A 17224-nucleotide genomic window follows, 5' to 3' on the forward strand; every position below is an offset into this window, starting at 1 on the left:
GAATTTTCGGGTCATTTTTGGTTCATTAATGCAGAGCTTCGCAGATAAAACATTTCTGATGGTTGTTCTTGCTTTATAAATATTACAGTGATAGCAAGGCGAGGTTTGAAGCTGGATACTTTCGCGCTGAGTTGTTAAGTGATACTTTTTTGATTAGGTCTCTTTTTTAAGGATTTTTTAAGCACAACAGAACATTCAAACAACATTGTCTCAGAATGTAGATGTCTTACAGTTAACTGCCCAGCAGGCACACAACATCATAAGACTTTAATATTAGGTTAGATTTAGGTCATGATGTCAGGTGACCAAAATTCAATGTCTTGCCAGTGTCTAAGGACAACGATATTTTGACGTCCAATAATGACGTCAAATTACATTGATATTTGGTTGATTTTAGGTGTTGGAAAGTGACCAAAATCCAATGTCTGATGGATGTCATAGTGGTAATGTCCACACAATGTCAAGGTGTAACATGATTAAACATTGATATTTGGTTAATTTTAGCTTGATTTTAGGTTGGAGATTGGACATTGACGTCAACCTAACGTTCGGTTCTAACGTCAACCTCATTTTCATTTCCAAACAAAATCCAACGTCCCCACGACGTTGCGGTACGTTGGGGTACAGCGTCAATATGACGTCATGTTGATGTCCTGTGCCTGCAAGGTGTAATGTCACCCAGCATACATTTGATTTCAGCTGTTGGAAATACAGTATTACGGTTGTAGCGCTACAAGGTAAAGTCGTCAAAAAGTAGTGTGCTGGTGTACTGAAAGGTAGTCTGCTGGTCTGCTTTCGTGAGTATTGCTGGGCTCATATTGAGCAGGTTTTAGATCTAAATTTTCGAGAAAGGGTCCCCAGACAGCGAATAATTTTACAATAGAATTGGTCCTTATAAATCCAGACACGAAAAGAAGGAGATGAATAATTGGTATTTTTTTAATACCAGTTAAAAAATACTGTATGGCGGTGTTAAATACTGTTTGACTGTTTGGCTACAAAAGCACAGATTAACCCGCCCACCCCTTTTCCTAAACCCAACCGACAGTTTTAAAAAGCAACCAAAAAAAAAAGAAAAGCTCTCGCCTGATTTTTACCACGTTTTCAGATTTTACCACATTCTCACCCTGTTATTTCCTTGTTCTTTTTTAATTTTTTGGCTTCTGTTTTTGTCTATTTTTGCTTCTGGTTTTGAACCATTCTTCACCGGACTCTAACTCTGTCCTCAACTACTTTGTGTGTCTCAAGCCCGCCAATGTACATGGCGAGCTACTGGACAAACTGGTAACAGCGGAAAAGCTGCCCATCTGAAGTTAAGCAGTCAACTGGTAAGCGTGAAAAGGAATGGCATCATACCGCCCCGTAGCATTCGTTTTAAAGATGAAATGCAGCTATACATACTTCTGGCTACATAATTCGTGATCTCCAGAAATGCATATAAGGCTACGCTTTCAGAATGAACCTGTGTAGGTTTTTCATCATGGCAAAAAACTTGTCTGACTCACATTAGAAGAAGTTTGCCTGATTTAGCATGTAAAATTAAGCATCAGTAAAAGAGAGAGGTTCTGACTGGCTGTTCAGCTGCCAATCTGAGCATGAGAACAACATCTGAAGTTTCTAAACTAAGCAAACAAGTCAAGATGGAACACAAAGAATCTGGCTATTATTTTGTTGCGTTTCTTAAATATTTGCAAACGATTATCCCTCTGATGTGAGCGAGAAGCTTTGTGAAAATGGTATGTAGACACTGCTCTTTTACGGTTTGTATGTGTGCAGCACTTGTTCGGTTTTATCTTTGTGGAATGAGAATACAGATACTGCCACCTGCAGGTGTGGAAATATACATCTTCTCACGCAGACATACACTGTAGTTTCTTGTTTCAGTCTGCTGTTGTCTGTTTGATGTGTTCACATGCATCTTTTTGGTCCAGACGGGACCAAACACAGCGGACACGAGACAACAACAAAGTCAGTTTTTACGCCGCTAGTTCTTTGACACAAACTCTGTGTGTTCAGGGATTTATTTGTTATATTTGGGGAGTTCTTCAAATGACTTTCCTCAAGTATATGAGTATTAGCTAAGAGAAGCAAAAATATTAACTTTGACAATAACTAATCACTTTTGACACTTTAAACATAGCTCTACATGCGAGTTACAGTTAACACTCACACAGTTATTTCTGCAGATGATACAAAGGAACTAGGCTAGATGAGTGAAATACAGTATATGCATACCCTCAGCTTGAATCTGGATGAAATAGCCAAGAGTGAGAGCCATGGTCTGAGAGTCCACTGTGCTGAGGGTTTTAGCTGCAGTAGTGCCTGTTATTGGAGAACCGTTCACTTGTATGTAGTAGGTCATCTCAGCTGGATTCTTAGGACCAGACAGTCGCCGGATACTGACCATCTGTATGAGGAAAACATATTTGAAGATTGTTTGATGCTTAGAAAACACCCCAAAAAAAATGATTCTAATGTGTAAATAAACTCTTTTATGATTGCTAACCTACTGTATTTGCATGCAAAATGAGCAAGATTGTCAATAATTTAAAATCTCTATTAGGTTTAGTTTTAGCATGATTGGAACCATAAACTTTTCTTTCAAACTTTGGAATAGGTCGCAGATTGTACTAGGGCCATTTTAAAGCATCTGATTTGACAAAAATCATCAAAGTGCAGGATGAGTCATCAGTATTTTTGATCCATTCTCTATATATTACTTACAGTATGTCGCAGCTGTTAAAACATTTTGTGGCTTGTTAATTAGTTGCAGTCAAATTGGGGTGGAGCTATCTCGTTCTAAAGCATTTGACTGGACAAAAATTTTGTAGTGCAAGATGAGTCATCACTACAGGTATATGTACCCTGTTTTTTCAGGTGGAGCAAACCAGCAAATTGTAAACGCTAAAATTACAAGCAATTATAGACTTTGCTACAGTAATTTGCAGCAGTGAAAACATTTTGTAGCTTGTTAATGAGCTGCAGTCATATTGGGGTGGAGCTGTCTCATTGTAAAGCATTCGATTGGACAAAAAAATCCTTAGTGCAGGATGAGTCATCAATTTCTTTATCCTGTTTTTTCCTGGAGCAAACCAGCAAATTGCAAACGCTAAAATTACAAGCAATTATATACTTAGTTACAGTAATTCAGAGACATGAAAACATTTTGTAGCTTGCTAATTAGTTGCAGTCATATTGGAGCGAAAGCTGTCTCTTCCTAAAGTGTTGGATTGGACAAAAAAATTCCTTAGTGCAGCATGAGTCATCAATTTCTTTATCCTGTTTTTTTTTTCAAGTGAATCAAACCAGCAAATTGCAAACGCTAAAATTACAAGCAATTATATATTTAGTTAAAGTAATTCGCAGCCATGAAAACATTTTGTAGCTTGTTAATTAGTTGCAGTCAATCTGGGGTGGAGCTATCTCATTCTAAAGCATTTGATTAGACAAAAATTCCGTAGTGCAGGATGAGTCATTAATATATGTATACTGTTTTTTTAAGGTGAGGCAAACCAGCAACTTGTAAATAATACTAATATTACAAGCAATTATATATTTAGTTACAGTAAATTGCAGCTGTGAAAACATGTTGTGGCTTACTAATTAGTTGCAGTCATATTGGGGCAAAAGCTGTCGTTCCTAAAGTGTTCGATTGGATAAAAAAATCTTAGTGCAGGATGAGTCATCAATTTCTTTATCCATTTTTTTCAGGTGAAACAAACCAGCAAATTGTGAACTAAAATTACCAGCATTTATATACTTAGCTACAGTAATTCACAGCCATGAAAACATTTTGTGGCTTGCTATTTAGTTGAAATCATATTGAGGAGGGGCTGTCTCATTCTAAATCATTCGATAGGATGAAAATTCCTTAGTACAGGATGAGTCATCAATATATCTAGCATGTTTTTTTCAAGTCGCAAAAACCTGTAAACTGTAAATGCTAAAATTACAGGCAATTACATTCTTAGTTACAGCATGTCGCAGCCATGAAAACATTTTGTAGCTTGTTAATTAGTTGCAGTCATATTGGGGCGGGCTGTCTCATTCTAAAGCATTCGATTGGACAAATATTCCTTAGTGCAGGATGACTCATCAATACATGTATTCTGTTTTTTCAGGTGAAGCAACCAGCAAATTGTAAACGCTAAAATTACAAGCTAGTTACATTACTTAGTTACAGTAAGTCGCAGCCATGAAAACATTTTGTGGCTTGCTAATTAGTTGCAGTCATATTAAAGCAGGGCTGTCTCATTGTAAAGCATTTGATTGGATAAAAATTCCTTAGTGCAGGATGAGTCATCAATATATTTAGCTAGTTTTTTCAATTGGAAAAAAACAGCAAATTGTAAGTGCTAAAATTCCAAGCAATTAACAAAGTGAAGTCACACCTGGACAGTGTAGTCGCCTACAGTCGTGGCTCTCCTGAAGCGGAGGCCATGTCGACTGGCAACCAGAAAGAGCTCGGCCAGACGCTGCTCCATTAGACTAGCAAAGCTCTGATAACTCCCCTCAAGAGAAGAGCTGTCAACGTCTTGAATTACTGGAGAGAGAGAAAGAGAAAGACAAAGAGGGATGAAACAAGGTGACAAAGTGAACTTTCGTACGAAAAACTGCAATTACTATAGAATTGACCTTGGTAAAAAAGATCCGTTTTTCTGACAGTGATATAAAGGGGAGAAAGAGGAGGAGGAAAAGCTAGCTAAGGCAACAGAGAGAACATTAAGTGCAAGAACTTCAAGCTAGAAATAGCTTTTTCACACTCAATATTCTGATCCAATGTGAACTCTCTAAATCAGTTGATGGGGAAGCTAAATAATATATCAATGTGCTTTTTTTCTGAAGAAAGAAGGCTCTGCATGTTTTAAAAGACTTTAAAAAGGGAGAAAAAATATCAGCTTGGCTTAATCACATAACACATACTGGCAAATGGCTGTCTGGGTGCTGGTTAGCTGCTGAACTTGTTACGGTAATTACCTGTGATTACCCAGTAATCTCGAGTTGCTACTGAAGTGTTAAGGTTGTGGTATTCTAGAGCTGTAAAAAGAGCAGGAAAGACATATTTATGTTATTAAATTATTATTTTAAAAAATGAAATGCATGTAAAATAAAATAAGAAATATACATTCTGTTATTTTTTTATACTTTAATATTATTTTATTAGTTTTATACACAAAACAATGTGATGCATTACAAAAAAGTAATGATTATGTAATATTTTAACATTCTAAAATTATTTATTCTAATATAAACTGTACATATATGAAATTTAGTTTGTTCCATCATACATATCCTTGTGAAATTAAACAAAAAAAAAGACAATAAGACATTTCTTATTCTGAAATTATTACAAAACAAAAAGATACTAGTATTTGTTTGACAATAATATGTACTTACAACTAGGGGAATTTATAAACTGATATTGTGATTTCGATTTGATTTGCGATTTAATTTTGTAGTCAATTTATGTGCTGGTTGTTGTATTTACGCTGGCAACAATTTTGCGACAGTTCTTACAAATGACCTGTTTTTGTTCGGTGTCTGTGACTTTAAAACCAAAATATTTCCATGTTACTGATGTGCTGTTTTTCTTTCATATTAATTCATCTAATAATGCTTCTGAAGCGGACCCCAACATCCCACTCATCCGCTCTTTTCTGTTTGTTTGGTTTTTTTTGGGGGGGGGGGTGTTCCGCATAGTTCGGCCGCGAAATTCTGATTGGGCAGAACGAAAATGTGCTTACTCAATTGGCTTTTAAGACTTGTCACACACAGACGGCAGACATGCATTTGCTCTGGGCGGGGGAAATGAAATAGTACATATATATTTCATAACGTAGCCTCTTGCGATTAGCTAATTGCAACATTTTAAATTGCGATTACGATTCGATTTCGATTAATTGCACAGCCCTACTTTCAAATATTAATAATATCATATTATGTAATATTAAATAATGATATACTATTATTTACATAAATTACAGAAATTATTATTATTTTAAATATATTGTTACATGTTATGTTATATTTTACATTAACAATAACACATATATTACTTATTTTTATTATAAAAATGTACTTATATATTACATAATATAACATATTGTTATTTTTTTATATAATATAATATAATATAATATAATATAATATAATATAATATAATATAATATAATATAATATAATATAATATAATATAATATAATATTGTGGCGACGCAGTGGCGCAGTAGACAGTGCTGTTGCCTTAGAAGCAAGAAGGTCGATGGTTCGAGCCTCGGCTGGGTCAGTTGCCGTTTCTGTGTGGAGTTTGCATGTTCTCCTCGCGTTCGAGTGGGTTTCCTCTGGGTGCTCCGGTTTCCCCCACAGTCCAAAGACATGCAGTACAGGTGAATTGGGTAGGCTAAATTGTCCGTGGTGTACAGTATGTGTGTGAATGAGTGTGTGTGGATGTTTTCCAGAGATGGGTTGCAGCTGGAAGGGCATGCGCTGTGTAAAACATGTGCTGGATAAGTTGGCGGTTCATTCCACTGTGGCGACCCCAGATTAATAAAGGGACTAAGCTGAAAAGAAAATGAATGAATGAATAATATAATATATAATTTCATTATATTATATTATATTATATTATATTATATTATATTATATTATATTATATTATATTATATTATATTATATTATATTATATTATATTATATTATGAATTTATGTTCATATTATCTTATTATATCCAAGTTATGAAACTTAAAATGTATGTTAGCAATCATGTTCAGATATATATATATATATATATATATATATATATATATATATATATATATATATATATATATATATATATATATATATATATATATATATATATATATATATATATATATATATATATATATATATTACTATATATTAGTTTTTGGCTTTAAAATATAAACACTTGGCTTATTGGTCTCAAAACTTCCATAATATTTGCATCCAAATTAAGCATTAAATCACTAAAAGTGCTGTATATTTTAAAAAAAATAGATAAAGCATGAAAATCTTTACATTCAAACAAAAATAAACTATAATTTGAATGCATGTGAACAAATAAAAAAACAGTCGCTGCTTTAAGTAAATGTAACATCAAACTAAAAGCAAAATCAGAACTTACGTTCAGCGATGATTAGAGGGGGGAAGAAGAGAAAGTAGCCCACCAGTTCGGCAGTGAGCTGGTTAAGAAGACCGCTGGACACGGTACCGTTCAATGGAGAGCTGCCGTTCCACACCACATACACCAGCGTGACTGCCAGCGAATTCCCTGTTTGATACGTGTTCAGAATCTGTCCGGAAAACACAAAGCAACAATAAATCCAAATCCAACAAACAACTCCTCAGAGGAACGCCGTTATCAGACCTCTGAAGACGAGCCATTTATCAAACTTAGTTTTCAAGTTCAATCGAAAAAAACTACCTCAACAGAAAGAGTCCCGTAGGAGTCCTCTACTTTCTCCTGCGCCTCAGCAAAAACATTTTCCAACCGTTGCTCCATCATTTGGATGAATCCGCAAGACTTGATGTTATCTGCTGGCCCGACGAACCTAAGAACTATTTGTAATAACCAAAAAATAAGATGCTCATTTGTAGGGCTGCATAATATATCACTTCAATATATCGCATCAATATCGCAATGTGAACATTCGCAATAGTCACATAGCGAGTATACACAATGTTGAGTCTGGATTATAATTAAACATTTTGCAAGAGCTTTTTGAGGCCTGTGACTATGTGAGGGTTTTAAATGGGATATTGTACTGTTTTTAATTTAATAACAATTAATTTGATTGAATTGTTTATACACCGAAGACTATGCAGTAATATTTTACATTTGATTATTTAATTACTGTATACCTGAATACAGTTCGATGACTCTGAAAAAGCTATAAAATGCTGTTTACTTAATTAGTATCTGTTTCTTTATTGAATTTATCTATGCTTGTAGATTGTTTATTATATTTTATGCACTCCTATACAGAATCATCCAAATCAATCTAAAATTATCAATTCTTTCCAAATAGTTATTCAACTCATCTAGTGAAATTGTAATCATATCGCAATATATATCGCAAAATAAAAAAATACAGCAATTTTAGATTTTTCCAATGTCGTGCAGCCCTACTCAGTGGTTTAGTTCCCAAGTATCAAAATGCTATGTCATCCCTTTGTTTTGGCATTTTCTCATACAATGAATGGTTGTTTAATTCCCCTATTTTAATCCTTAAATATATGAATATGCAACTCATTTAGGCATGTAATGAACATCTTTTTTAATTGTGTGATATATTGTCATTGATTATTATTGTGATAAGTAAATAACTGTCATTTTAAGACCATTTTATGCCAGTGATTGTATAATGATAATGCAAGAAACACTTTCAAGGCTCAAAAACTTGACATTCTTATGGGTTCACATCAGACATGAAGCACTGCTCCACTTGCTCTTGATTACTCACAGGATGTTTTCTATTAACTTTCTGCTCAAATTATTTTTTTTTTCTTTGCTTAAGGTAAACACATTCTCTGTGTTTACATTGACCTTGTGTGTAATCTACTTTGCCTGAATACTTATATTCATCTTTTGGTATCATAAATCCATATATCATATCCATATTCTCAAAACTATATTTTAAAGTCAGTATTTGAATCATTTAAGGCCTATTCACCAGATCAATTGTCAAGTTACAGAGCCATTTATATAAGTATTTTTGAAATTATGAGTGAAACATCACATTCACAAACATAATGTATCAGACTGATTCAGATATCTCAACCTTGAGGACAAAAGGTGATGGGCAATTATTGAGCAATCAGTTCTTGAGTAAAATATATATTATAAATATATATGCACTACTGCATGTGTTTAGTTTCTGTTGATCCTACACAGTGTTTTACAACAACAACAAAAAAACTTTAGAAAATTAATTTTATAATTTTTTTTCATTAAGTTGTCAAAAATGAATAGATTTTGGGGTACTAAGAAGGTTGATGTCTTTTTTCTTTTCTTTTATTTTGAGTTTAAAATCTGTTTTGTTTTACAACAATAACTCCATTCATCGAGCTCACTGATCTTTCATACTTTGCCGACCTTATAGTCACAAACAGCTACATGAAAGGGAATATCAAAGAAAGAAAAAAAGAGACTCATGGAAAAAGACAGATGAAAAAGAGTCTCACCTGTTTTGAGCTGCAAGTGGATGCCAAGGGTGGATAGCCATGGGGCCACTGGATTGGGGATGGCTAATACCACAGGAACATACTCTCTGATATCAGTCAATATCTTGTCAAAGCCGTAAGAAACTAAAGTGTCTATTACAACAGACGCCACCAGGACGACCTTCCCTCTCATGACGAAGTAGCCCACAGTCACGTTAGAAGGAGTGCAGATGTCTCTTTCCATCTAAAGAGAACACAATGTTTTACACCATTTTATTACCTCTTTGGCTATTGTTAAGAATGGTCACATGGATACATTTTTAGAAAGTACACTAATGTTCAATAAGAAATCAATATCTTTGGTCATTTTGTTTATTTTTTAAAAGTAATAGTAAAGACATTTACTATGTTACAGAAAAAGATTAATATTGTTTTTCTGAACTTTCAACTCATCATTTTTTTTTTAAATATCATGATTTCTGTAAAGACTATAAGAATAAATATGAACGTTCAGCAGTGAATCACAGGAATAAAATTACATTAAATTCCAGATTTATTACAATACAAAAAGTCATTTAAGTTGTAAAATTCACAATATTAATGCAGAGTGAATCTTCATTCTAAATGATGAGTCTTTAAATATTATAAAATTTATATTATTATTAACCCACAAAGTTTAATTAATAAATTATATATTATAAGATATGAAAATCGGAATAAATGTAATGATTACAAACGTTTTTAAACCATTTGAATGAAATATTTTGTTATTTTATTGAACAGCAAATAAAGCTATAATAAAGCTCAAACTTACACTCACAGACGGACTGATCTGAGTATTTCAGAAACTGCTGATCACGCACAACCATTTCTAAAGTTTACAGAGAATGGTCAGAGGAGAATGGTCAGACTGGTTCAAGCTGATAGAAAGGCAACATTAACTCTAATAACCACTTGAGGTATGCAGAAGAGCATATCTGAATGCACAACACATCGAAACTTGAGGCGGATGGGCTACAACAGCAGAAGACCACACCGGGTACCATTCCTGTCAGCTAAGAACAGGAAACTGAGGCTACAATTTGCACAGGCTCACCAAAACTGGATGATAGAAGATTACAAAAATGTTGCCTGGTCTGATGAGTGTCGGTTTCTGCTGCAACATTTGGATGGTAAGGTCAGAATTTGGCGTCAACAATATGAAAACATTGATCCATCCTGCCTTATATCAACGGTTCAGGCTGGTGGTGGTGTAATGGTGTGGGGGATATTTTCTTGGCACACTTTGCACCCATCAGTACCAATTAAGCATCATGTCAACACCACAGCCTACCTGAGTATTGTTGCTGACCATGTCCATCCCTCTATGACCACAGTGTACCAATCTTCTGATGGCTTATTCCAGCAGGATAACGTGCCATGTCATAAAGCGAGACTCATCTCAGACTGGTTTCTTGAACATGACAATGAGTTCACTGTACTCAAATGGCCTCCACAGTCACCAGATCTCACTCCAATAGAGCACCTTTGGGATGTGGTGGAATGGGAGATTCACTTTATGGTGCAGCCGACAAATCTGCAGCAACTGCGTGATGCTAATATGTCAATATGGACCAAAATCTCCTAGAAATATATTTCCAGTACCTTGTTGAATCTATGCCACGGAGGATTAAGACAGTTCTGATTTCAAAAGGAGGTCCAACCCAGTACTAGTAAGGTGTACCTAATAAAGTGGCTGGTAAGTATATATACATATGCACATATTGGACCATGATGCAAGGATGGTGGCGCCCCAAAAAATAAACTAGTGAAATATGCAAACAATGTCAATATTTTATGAGTTGTTAGCTGATTGCATTTGCTTTCTGAATTTATATTAAGCTGTTATACTCACACAACTGCTCATACTGGCTTTGTTTATTGTTAAGCGCTTGAGGCAAATGCTAATACAAATCCCACATGAATAAATTTCATCTATTTGAGCCAAGCTGAGTGACCATTTCTCTATTTGACTCTGACAGAATTACACAAACGCGCTGTATTTCTGAATCTTTGTGATATTGTCATCTCCTGCTGATCACCTCCAGGGTCTGTAATGATACAGAACCTCTGATCTGATGGACAGATGAGGAGGAGGAGAAAAGTGAGAGAAACATCACCCGAACGAATATAGAAAGAGAGATCTTCAAAAGAACAGATTGAGTCACGCATTACAGAGCATAATAGGCACAGACGGCTGCTCTTCAAATGCTAATAACAACCTTCTCAGTGGTCATTCGCAATTAAAGGGACAGTACTCCCAAAAATGACAAGTCACTCATCAATTACTCACTATCATGTCATTCTTGTTTTACAACCGAAATGCTCTTATTTATGGGGGTTGTGTTTTTAGGCTTGTCAGTAAACGTTCACTGTTATGCTAACACTACCCAGCTGGCACCTTGATGTCGAAACACACATCAAAAATGCTAAACGATTTGATGTCAAAATGATATCAAATTGACATCTAACGTTGGTGTCAAAAAACAAATCAGAAATCAATTATAGGACTGTCCTGTCATTTTGACCTCAAGGTAGTTAACATTGTAGGAATACAGAATCCAATGTAAATTTATAATTAAAGCTTTCAGATAGGTACAACATTTCTTATATTATAACACTTTTTGTGTTGCTATTTTGGTGGTCAAAAGGGGAAAATTGTACAGGGGAGAAGCCAATCAGTAGAGTTTATTGCAAAATATTTAGCAGTGTTTGCATGTCCTTTATGACATAATTGATTAAAATACAAGTAAAAAAACATTCATTGTAAGTTGATTTTAAAAAAGCACCTAAATTGTTTTGCATTTTGTGATTTTTTTTTTTCAGTTGAATAAAAATCTATTTTCCATTTATATATTTCATGATTGAAGATTTCTTATAAACAGTGTAAAAATATTGTCTCGTCTTGTTCTTGTGAACCCAATCTCGTGTCTTGTCTCATCTCTTGCCAATTTGATGCCATTTTGACTTTAAGGTGCCCACTGGGCATGTGATACAAAATGTGATACACGTGAATGACATTACTATTATAAAACCATTTAGCAGTTTGCATGTCTGCTTCATGTTTCAACAAAAGGTTATTTACATACTCTCCATTACACAGTTCCTTGTTTACAAAGCAATATGTTGTCAAATACAGTTAATGTCCAAGTAAAGATATATTAAAACATGCTTTGTGAGTTTGTCGCCCAACAGAAATGATTAACCACCCAGCCAAATCTGAATAATAAAAAATGGCAAGTAACTAAAATAAGGATCCCAATTTATATTACGTGGCCTTCACTACTATGTACTTGCATCAAAATATAAATACAATGTACTTACTGTGCTCTTAATGTATTACAGAACACTTCTGGTGCTCTTGATAGGGGAATAAGGCTAGGGCTAAGATAGGTTAAGGTGTGCATCAGACCCCCTAGTTTTTCGCGATTACGCGATGGCTGAATCCACCCAAAAACCAACAAAAAGTCACAAATTTTTGCGATCCTGCAAAATTCCTAATTTCAATGCAAAATAATGCGACTATTGTCATTTAGTCAGATTGCACATCTAACAACATAGTAGGCTACATAATAAGGTAAATTATATATATATATATACATATATATATATATATATATATATATATATATATATATATATATATATATATATATATATATATATATATATATGAGGTCAGAATTATTAGCCCGCGTTTATTTCCCTAATTCCTGTTTGACGGAGAGATTTTTTCAACACATTTCTAAACATAATAGTTTTAATAACTCATTTCTAATAACTGATTTATTTTATCTTTGCCATGATGACAGTTAATAATAGTTTACAAAATATTTTTCAAGACACTTCTATACAGCTTAAAGTGACATTTAAAGACTTAACTAGGTTAATTAGGTTAACTAGGCAGGTTAGGGTAATAAGGCAAGTTGGTTTATAAAATGGTTTATAAAAAACGTGAACATGCTTTTATTCTAGCCAAAATAAAACAAATAAGACTTTCTCCAGAAGAAAAAATATTATCAGACATACTGTGAAAATTTCCTTGCTCTGTTAAACATCATTTGGGAAATAATTAAAAAAGAAAGAAAAAAAGGAAATTTTACAAAAAATAAAAATTGTGAAAAACTAGGGGGTTAAAGATGTAATTACATGCATGTATTTAATCAATCATAAGCACAATGTAAAAACATGTATTTACACAATAACTACATTGTAACAACTGATTAATTTAAGTGTAAGTACATATTAAGGCCACTTAATAAAAAGTGGGATCAAAATAAGGTATCAAAGTCTCTGCTCTCAAATACTGGGGGCGTGTCCGCTGATATCACTGAAGCCACGCCCACTCATGGGAAAGTGGCCATCTCTCAATTGTTATATATCACCTCATCCTGAATGGATGCTACTGATGCTACCTCTAGTAACATTAGCCTAATATACTTCATTTTATTTCTTATTTCATTACCCCTTTAAACAAACAGTAAATCATACAGGACTAAAATGAACAGAATGCAATGTTTTGCATGTACTGTTCCTTTAAATCCTCTAGTTCAGTCAACTGCACTCCCCTGAAGCACATTGTCTCTCTGCTGTAACCGTGATATTGATTCTTTATTTGCAGCGTATGAGTTACCAGCGCTGTGCTATTTATGGACTCGCCGTTCTGACGGACAGACGTGCAAATGCTCCTTAGGCTTCAAACCAAGTGTTTCATAAGAGCGTTCTTTCTCTGTGCTGGAAAACAGGAAGATGTTCTCCACAGTCTCACTCAATAAACATACACAGGAAACACCTCCCACACAAAACTCCCACCACGCTGTCCTATGCTAAACTACAATTCCCAGGATGCATCAGTGATACGATCCCACAGGGCCGTGGTCAAAGCACTGTGCTTATCTTGGTGCTGCTGAAGATTCTACTGTATATTTTACTGTGTTTCCAATGGCAACAAACTGTTCTGATTTGTTCGTTTCATTATTTATTTTCACATGTCTCGATTTGTGTTGTGCTTGCAGTGGAAGAGAGAGAAAAGGGTTTGTGTAAGAATTAGGGCTGGGTGATATGGTAAAAAAGCAATCTCGATAATTATTTTCCATACTGAACAATAACGATATATATATTTTAAATGCTTCCAGATTTAAAAGAGTATCCTAACTATGACTGAAGCCACAAAAATTATAGGGTCCATTGAATAGCATATTTTCAGCCGATACATTTTCAGTGGCTGAAAATTTGGTACATCTATAAAATCCACATACTTTTAGTTTCCCATTGTTGCAGATTTCTGCTGTGTGATTGGCTCTTAAGCCGCCTTTCCACTGCACATAACAAATGACAAGTGACAGACCGGATGTCATTCCTTTCCAATGGAGAGTAGTCCGGGAGCTGTGTGGAGTTCCGATCATCTTCGTCTGCTGAAAATTCGGATCCGATTTGAGCTGCGGATACGTTGGAATATTTGAATTCCTGCTACTAGACTGTATGCGACTGGCTAACTGGATGTGATGTGTTCCAGTGTTGTCCAAGTCTTTGTAAACGTATTTAATACATAATCTTACTGTAAGAATAGTACTTTAAAATCATTTACTATAAAATTAGTTCCGATCATCTTCGTATGCTGAAAATTCGGATCCGATTTGAGCTGCGGATACGTTTGATATAGTATCGTTTATCATCCCAGCCCTTGTAAGAAAACACGACCGAGAAAATTCTAATTGGACTCAACAATTTAAACCAAGGTTATTATAGTTAACAAAAATGAAAGAAAAACATAAACTAAAATCATTTCCGTCTTCAGTAAGCACTCTTATCCACAAACTACTTACTTTTTAACATACCTAATACCCCAAGGGTACCCCATAATATCTAACCTCGGAAGCAACCTTGCACTCATATTGTACGTAAGGCTGCTATCTTGTGTGCTGTTGTATTTGAATTTGAGGATGGGTAGATGGTAGCAGTAGTGTTTACAGTATGTGTCCTCTGAATACATGTTTCAAAAAATGTATGTTTTTATAATACAATATTTATCCTGATGATTTTTAATTTTGCACCTACAAACATCCTTATTTAGAAAAAAAAAATAAAACTAACACTGAACTAATATGAACTCAACTAAACCTAAGCAAATTCAAAATATAGAAACTAATAAACACTAGTAAATCTACTTCTAAAACTAATTAAAACTGAATTTGAAAACAAAAAGTCAAAATAAAATTAAAAATAAAAATTATAAAAAATCCCAATCTATTATAACCTTGAATTAAACATGCAATGTATTGAGGTCATGATGTATAATATATATTGTTATTATTACTATTTAGTACCACCCACGGCACTCCTTCAACTGCTTGTTTGTACACATATCTAGTTAACCAATGAAATGGCTCAATGCTTTTAGGTTTGAAAGATTGTCAAGATGCTCAAACCGAGCATAAGAAATGCAAAAGCACTAACCTGTATGCGGATGTTGCTGTCGTTGAATGCTTTTTGCAGAGCCTGCGTGAAACCTTTAGACAGGTTCTGTCTCATTCCAGGCTCAAGGCGATTTCGCCGCATCTGGATGGACAAAACTGGGGAGAAATGAAAAAAAATACTCATGATTTTAAAAGCGGCACAGATCCCTGGGGAGGCAGCCATGACTGAAAACATGCCTGCTTACAGTGAACATATGTTGGTTTCACTGCAGTGCATATGCTGTCGATGTTGAATGTTGGAGAGAAGGAGTAGGATTACAGCTTGATGGTATTTACATAATAATGCCTTTTACGAGAGGAAGTAGATATGTGCATTAGTCAGTTTTGTCATTCGCCACTGCTGTAATGAGCTGAGCATTGTTTAAATGTCAAAAAGGCTTTGTTGTTTTAATTGTGTGTAAATGTGTTAACATGTTATTCATCGTTCCTTAGCTGTTAATTATTTTCCAAATGAAAATTAAGATCTAATTGAAAACACTGTGCACATTCTGACTAAGTGCACTTACATGGGCAAAATAAAATCTGCTTCAAAATGATGTTCATAAAATATATTATGTAATTGTACTTGTATATTAATAATTGCTGCTATGGAATTTCATATAATACGTATTATAATTAATCATATATTATAATTATATCACTATATTCAACTAACATTTAACTAATGTATATGTAACTAATTTGAAGCACTAAGATTTTACTTTTATTTTATTTTTTTATTTACTATTTATTGTACTTTTATTTTAACATCCTTATTAGCGTGCCCTGCTTCAGTGCTGGAGATGGTGATTTGAATTCCACTTAAAACTGTGCGAGTAGAGCCATAGAGGTAAAACTGGTGCCATGACCCCCATGAGAATGAGCTTTATAATGTGTTCTTTTTTGTAACTGCTAATGCACCATGGGGGAGTGTTTCGAATCTCACGCAGATCTCCCCATCCACCACCAGTGTAGCATTCACCTGGATGACAAGACGTCAGCCATATTGCGCCAGACCGCACACCACACACCAGCTGATTGGTGGAGAGGAGACAGAGTGATGAAGCCAATTATGATATGGGGATGGTTAGGAGGCCATGATGGAAAGAGGCCAATGGGCAAATTTGGCCAGGATGCCGGGGTTAAACCCCTACTCTTTTTCGAAGGACATTCTGGGATTTTTCACGACCACAGAGAGTCGGGATATTGGTTTAACGTCTCATCTGAAAGACGACACTCACTGAGCAGTATAGAGTTCCCTTCTCTATACTGGGGTGTTAGGACCCACACAGACCACAGGCTGAGTGTCCCCTGCTGGCCTCACTAACACCACTTCCGGCAGCAACCTAGCTTTCCCATGTGGTCTCCCATCCAGTTACTGACCAGGTGGAGTCCTGCTTAGCTTCAGTTGGTGACCATGTGAGAGTTGCAGAGAGCTAGCTGCCGGAAATTAGCACTGTGAATAAACCTCACTCCCCTGGTTAAAAAAGGTGTACTAGTTACTGTACTGGGTACTTGCTAATGGACAGAGGCACTGACTTGAAT

At 34.9% G+C, this 17224-nt stretch overlaps 1 protein-coding gene across 3 annotated transcripts in view; it reads right to left on the reverse strand.

The window, feature by feature from the left end:
• The window catches only part of kiaa1549la (KIAA1549-like a), a 116425-nt gene that overhangs the window by 44950 nt on the left and 54251 nt on the right, over window positions 1-17224 (reverse strand). For all 3 annotated transcript variants that reach the window (XM_056451902.1, XM_056451901.1, XM_056451900.1), the window contains exons 4-10: window positions 15681-15796; window positions 9207-9429; window positions 7447-7580; window positions 7147-7315; window positions 4978-5037; window positions 4392-4543; window positions 2236-2407 (exon numbers count right to left, since the gene is read on the reverse strand). In XM_056451902.1, the coding sequence (XP_056307877.1) occupies window positions 2236-2407; window positions 4392-4543; window positions 4978-5037; window positions 7147-7315; window positions 7447-7580; window positions 9207-9429; window positions 15681-15796 (1026 nt within the window). The remainder of the gene's footprint in view (window positions 1-2235; window positions 2408-4391; window positions 4544-4977; window positions 5038-7146; window positions 7316-7446; window positions 7581-9206; window positions 9430-15680; window positions 15797-17224) is intronic.

The sequence above is a fragment of the Danio aesculapii genome, chromosome 25, assembly GCF_903798145.1.
Source record: "Danio aesculapii chromosome 25, fDanAes4.1, whole genome shotgun sequence".
NCBI lineage: Eukaryota > Metazoa > Chordata > Actinopteri > Cypriniformes > Danionidae > Danio > Danio aesculapii.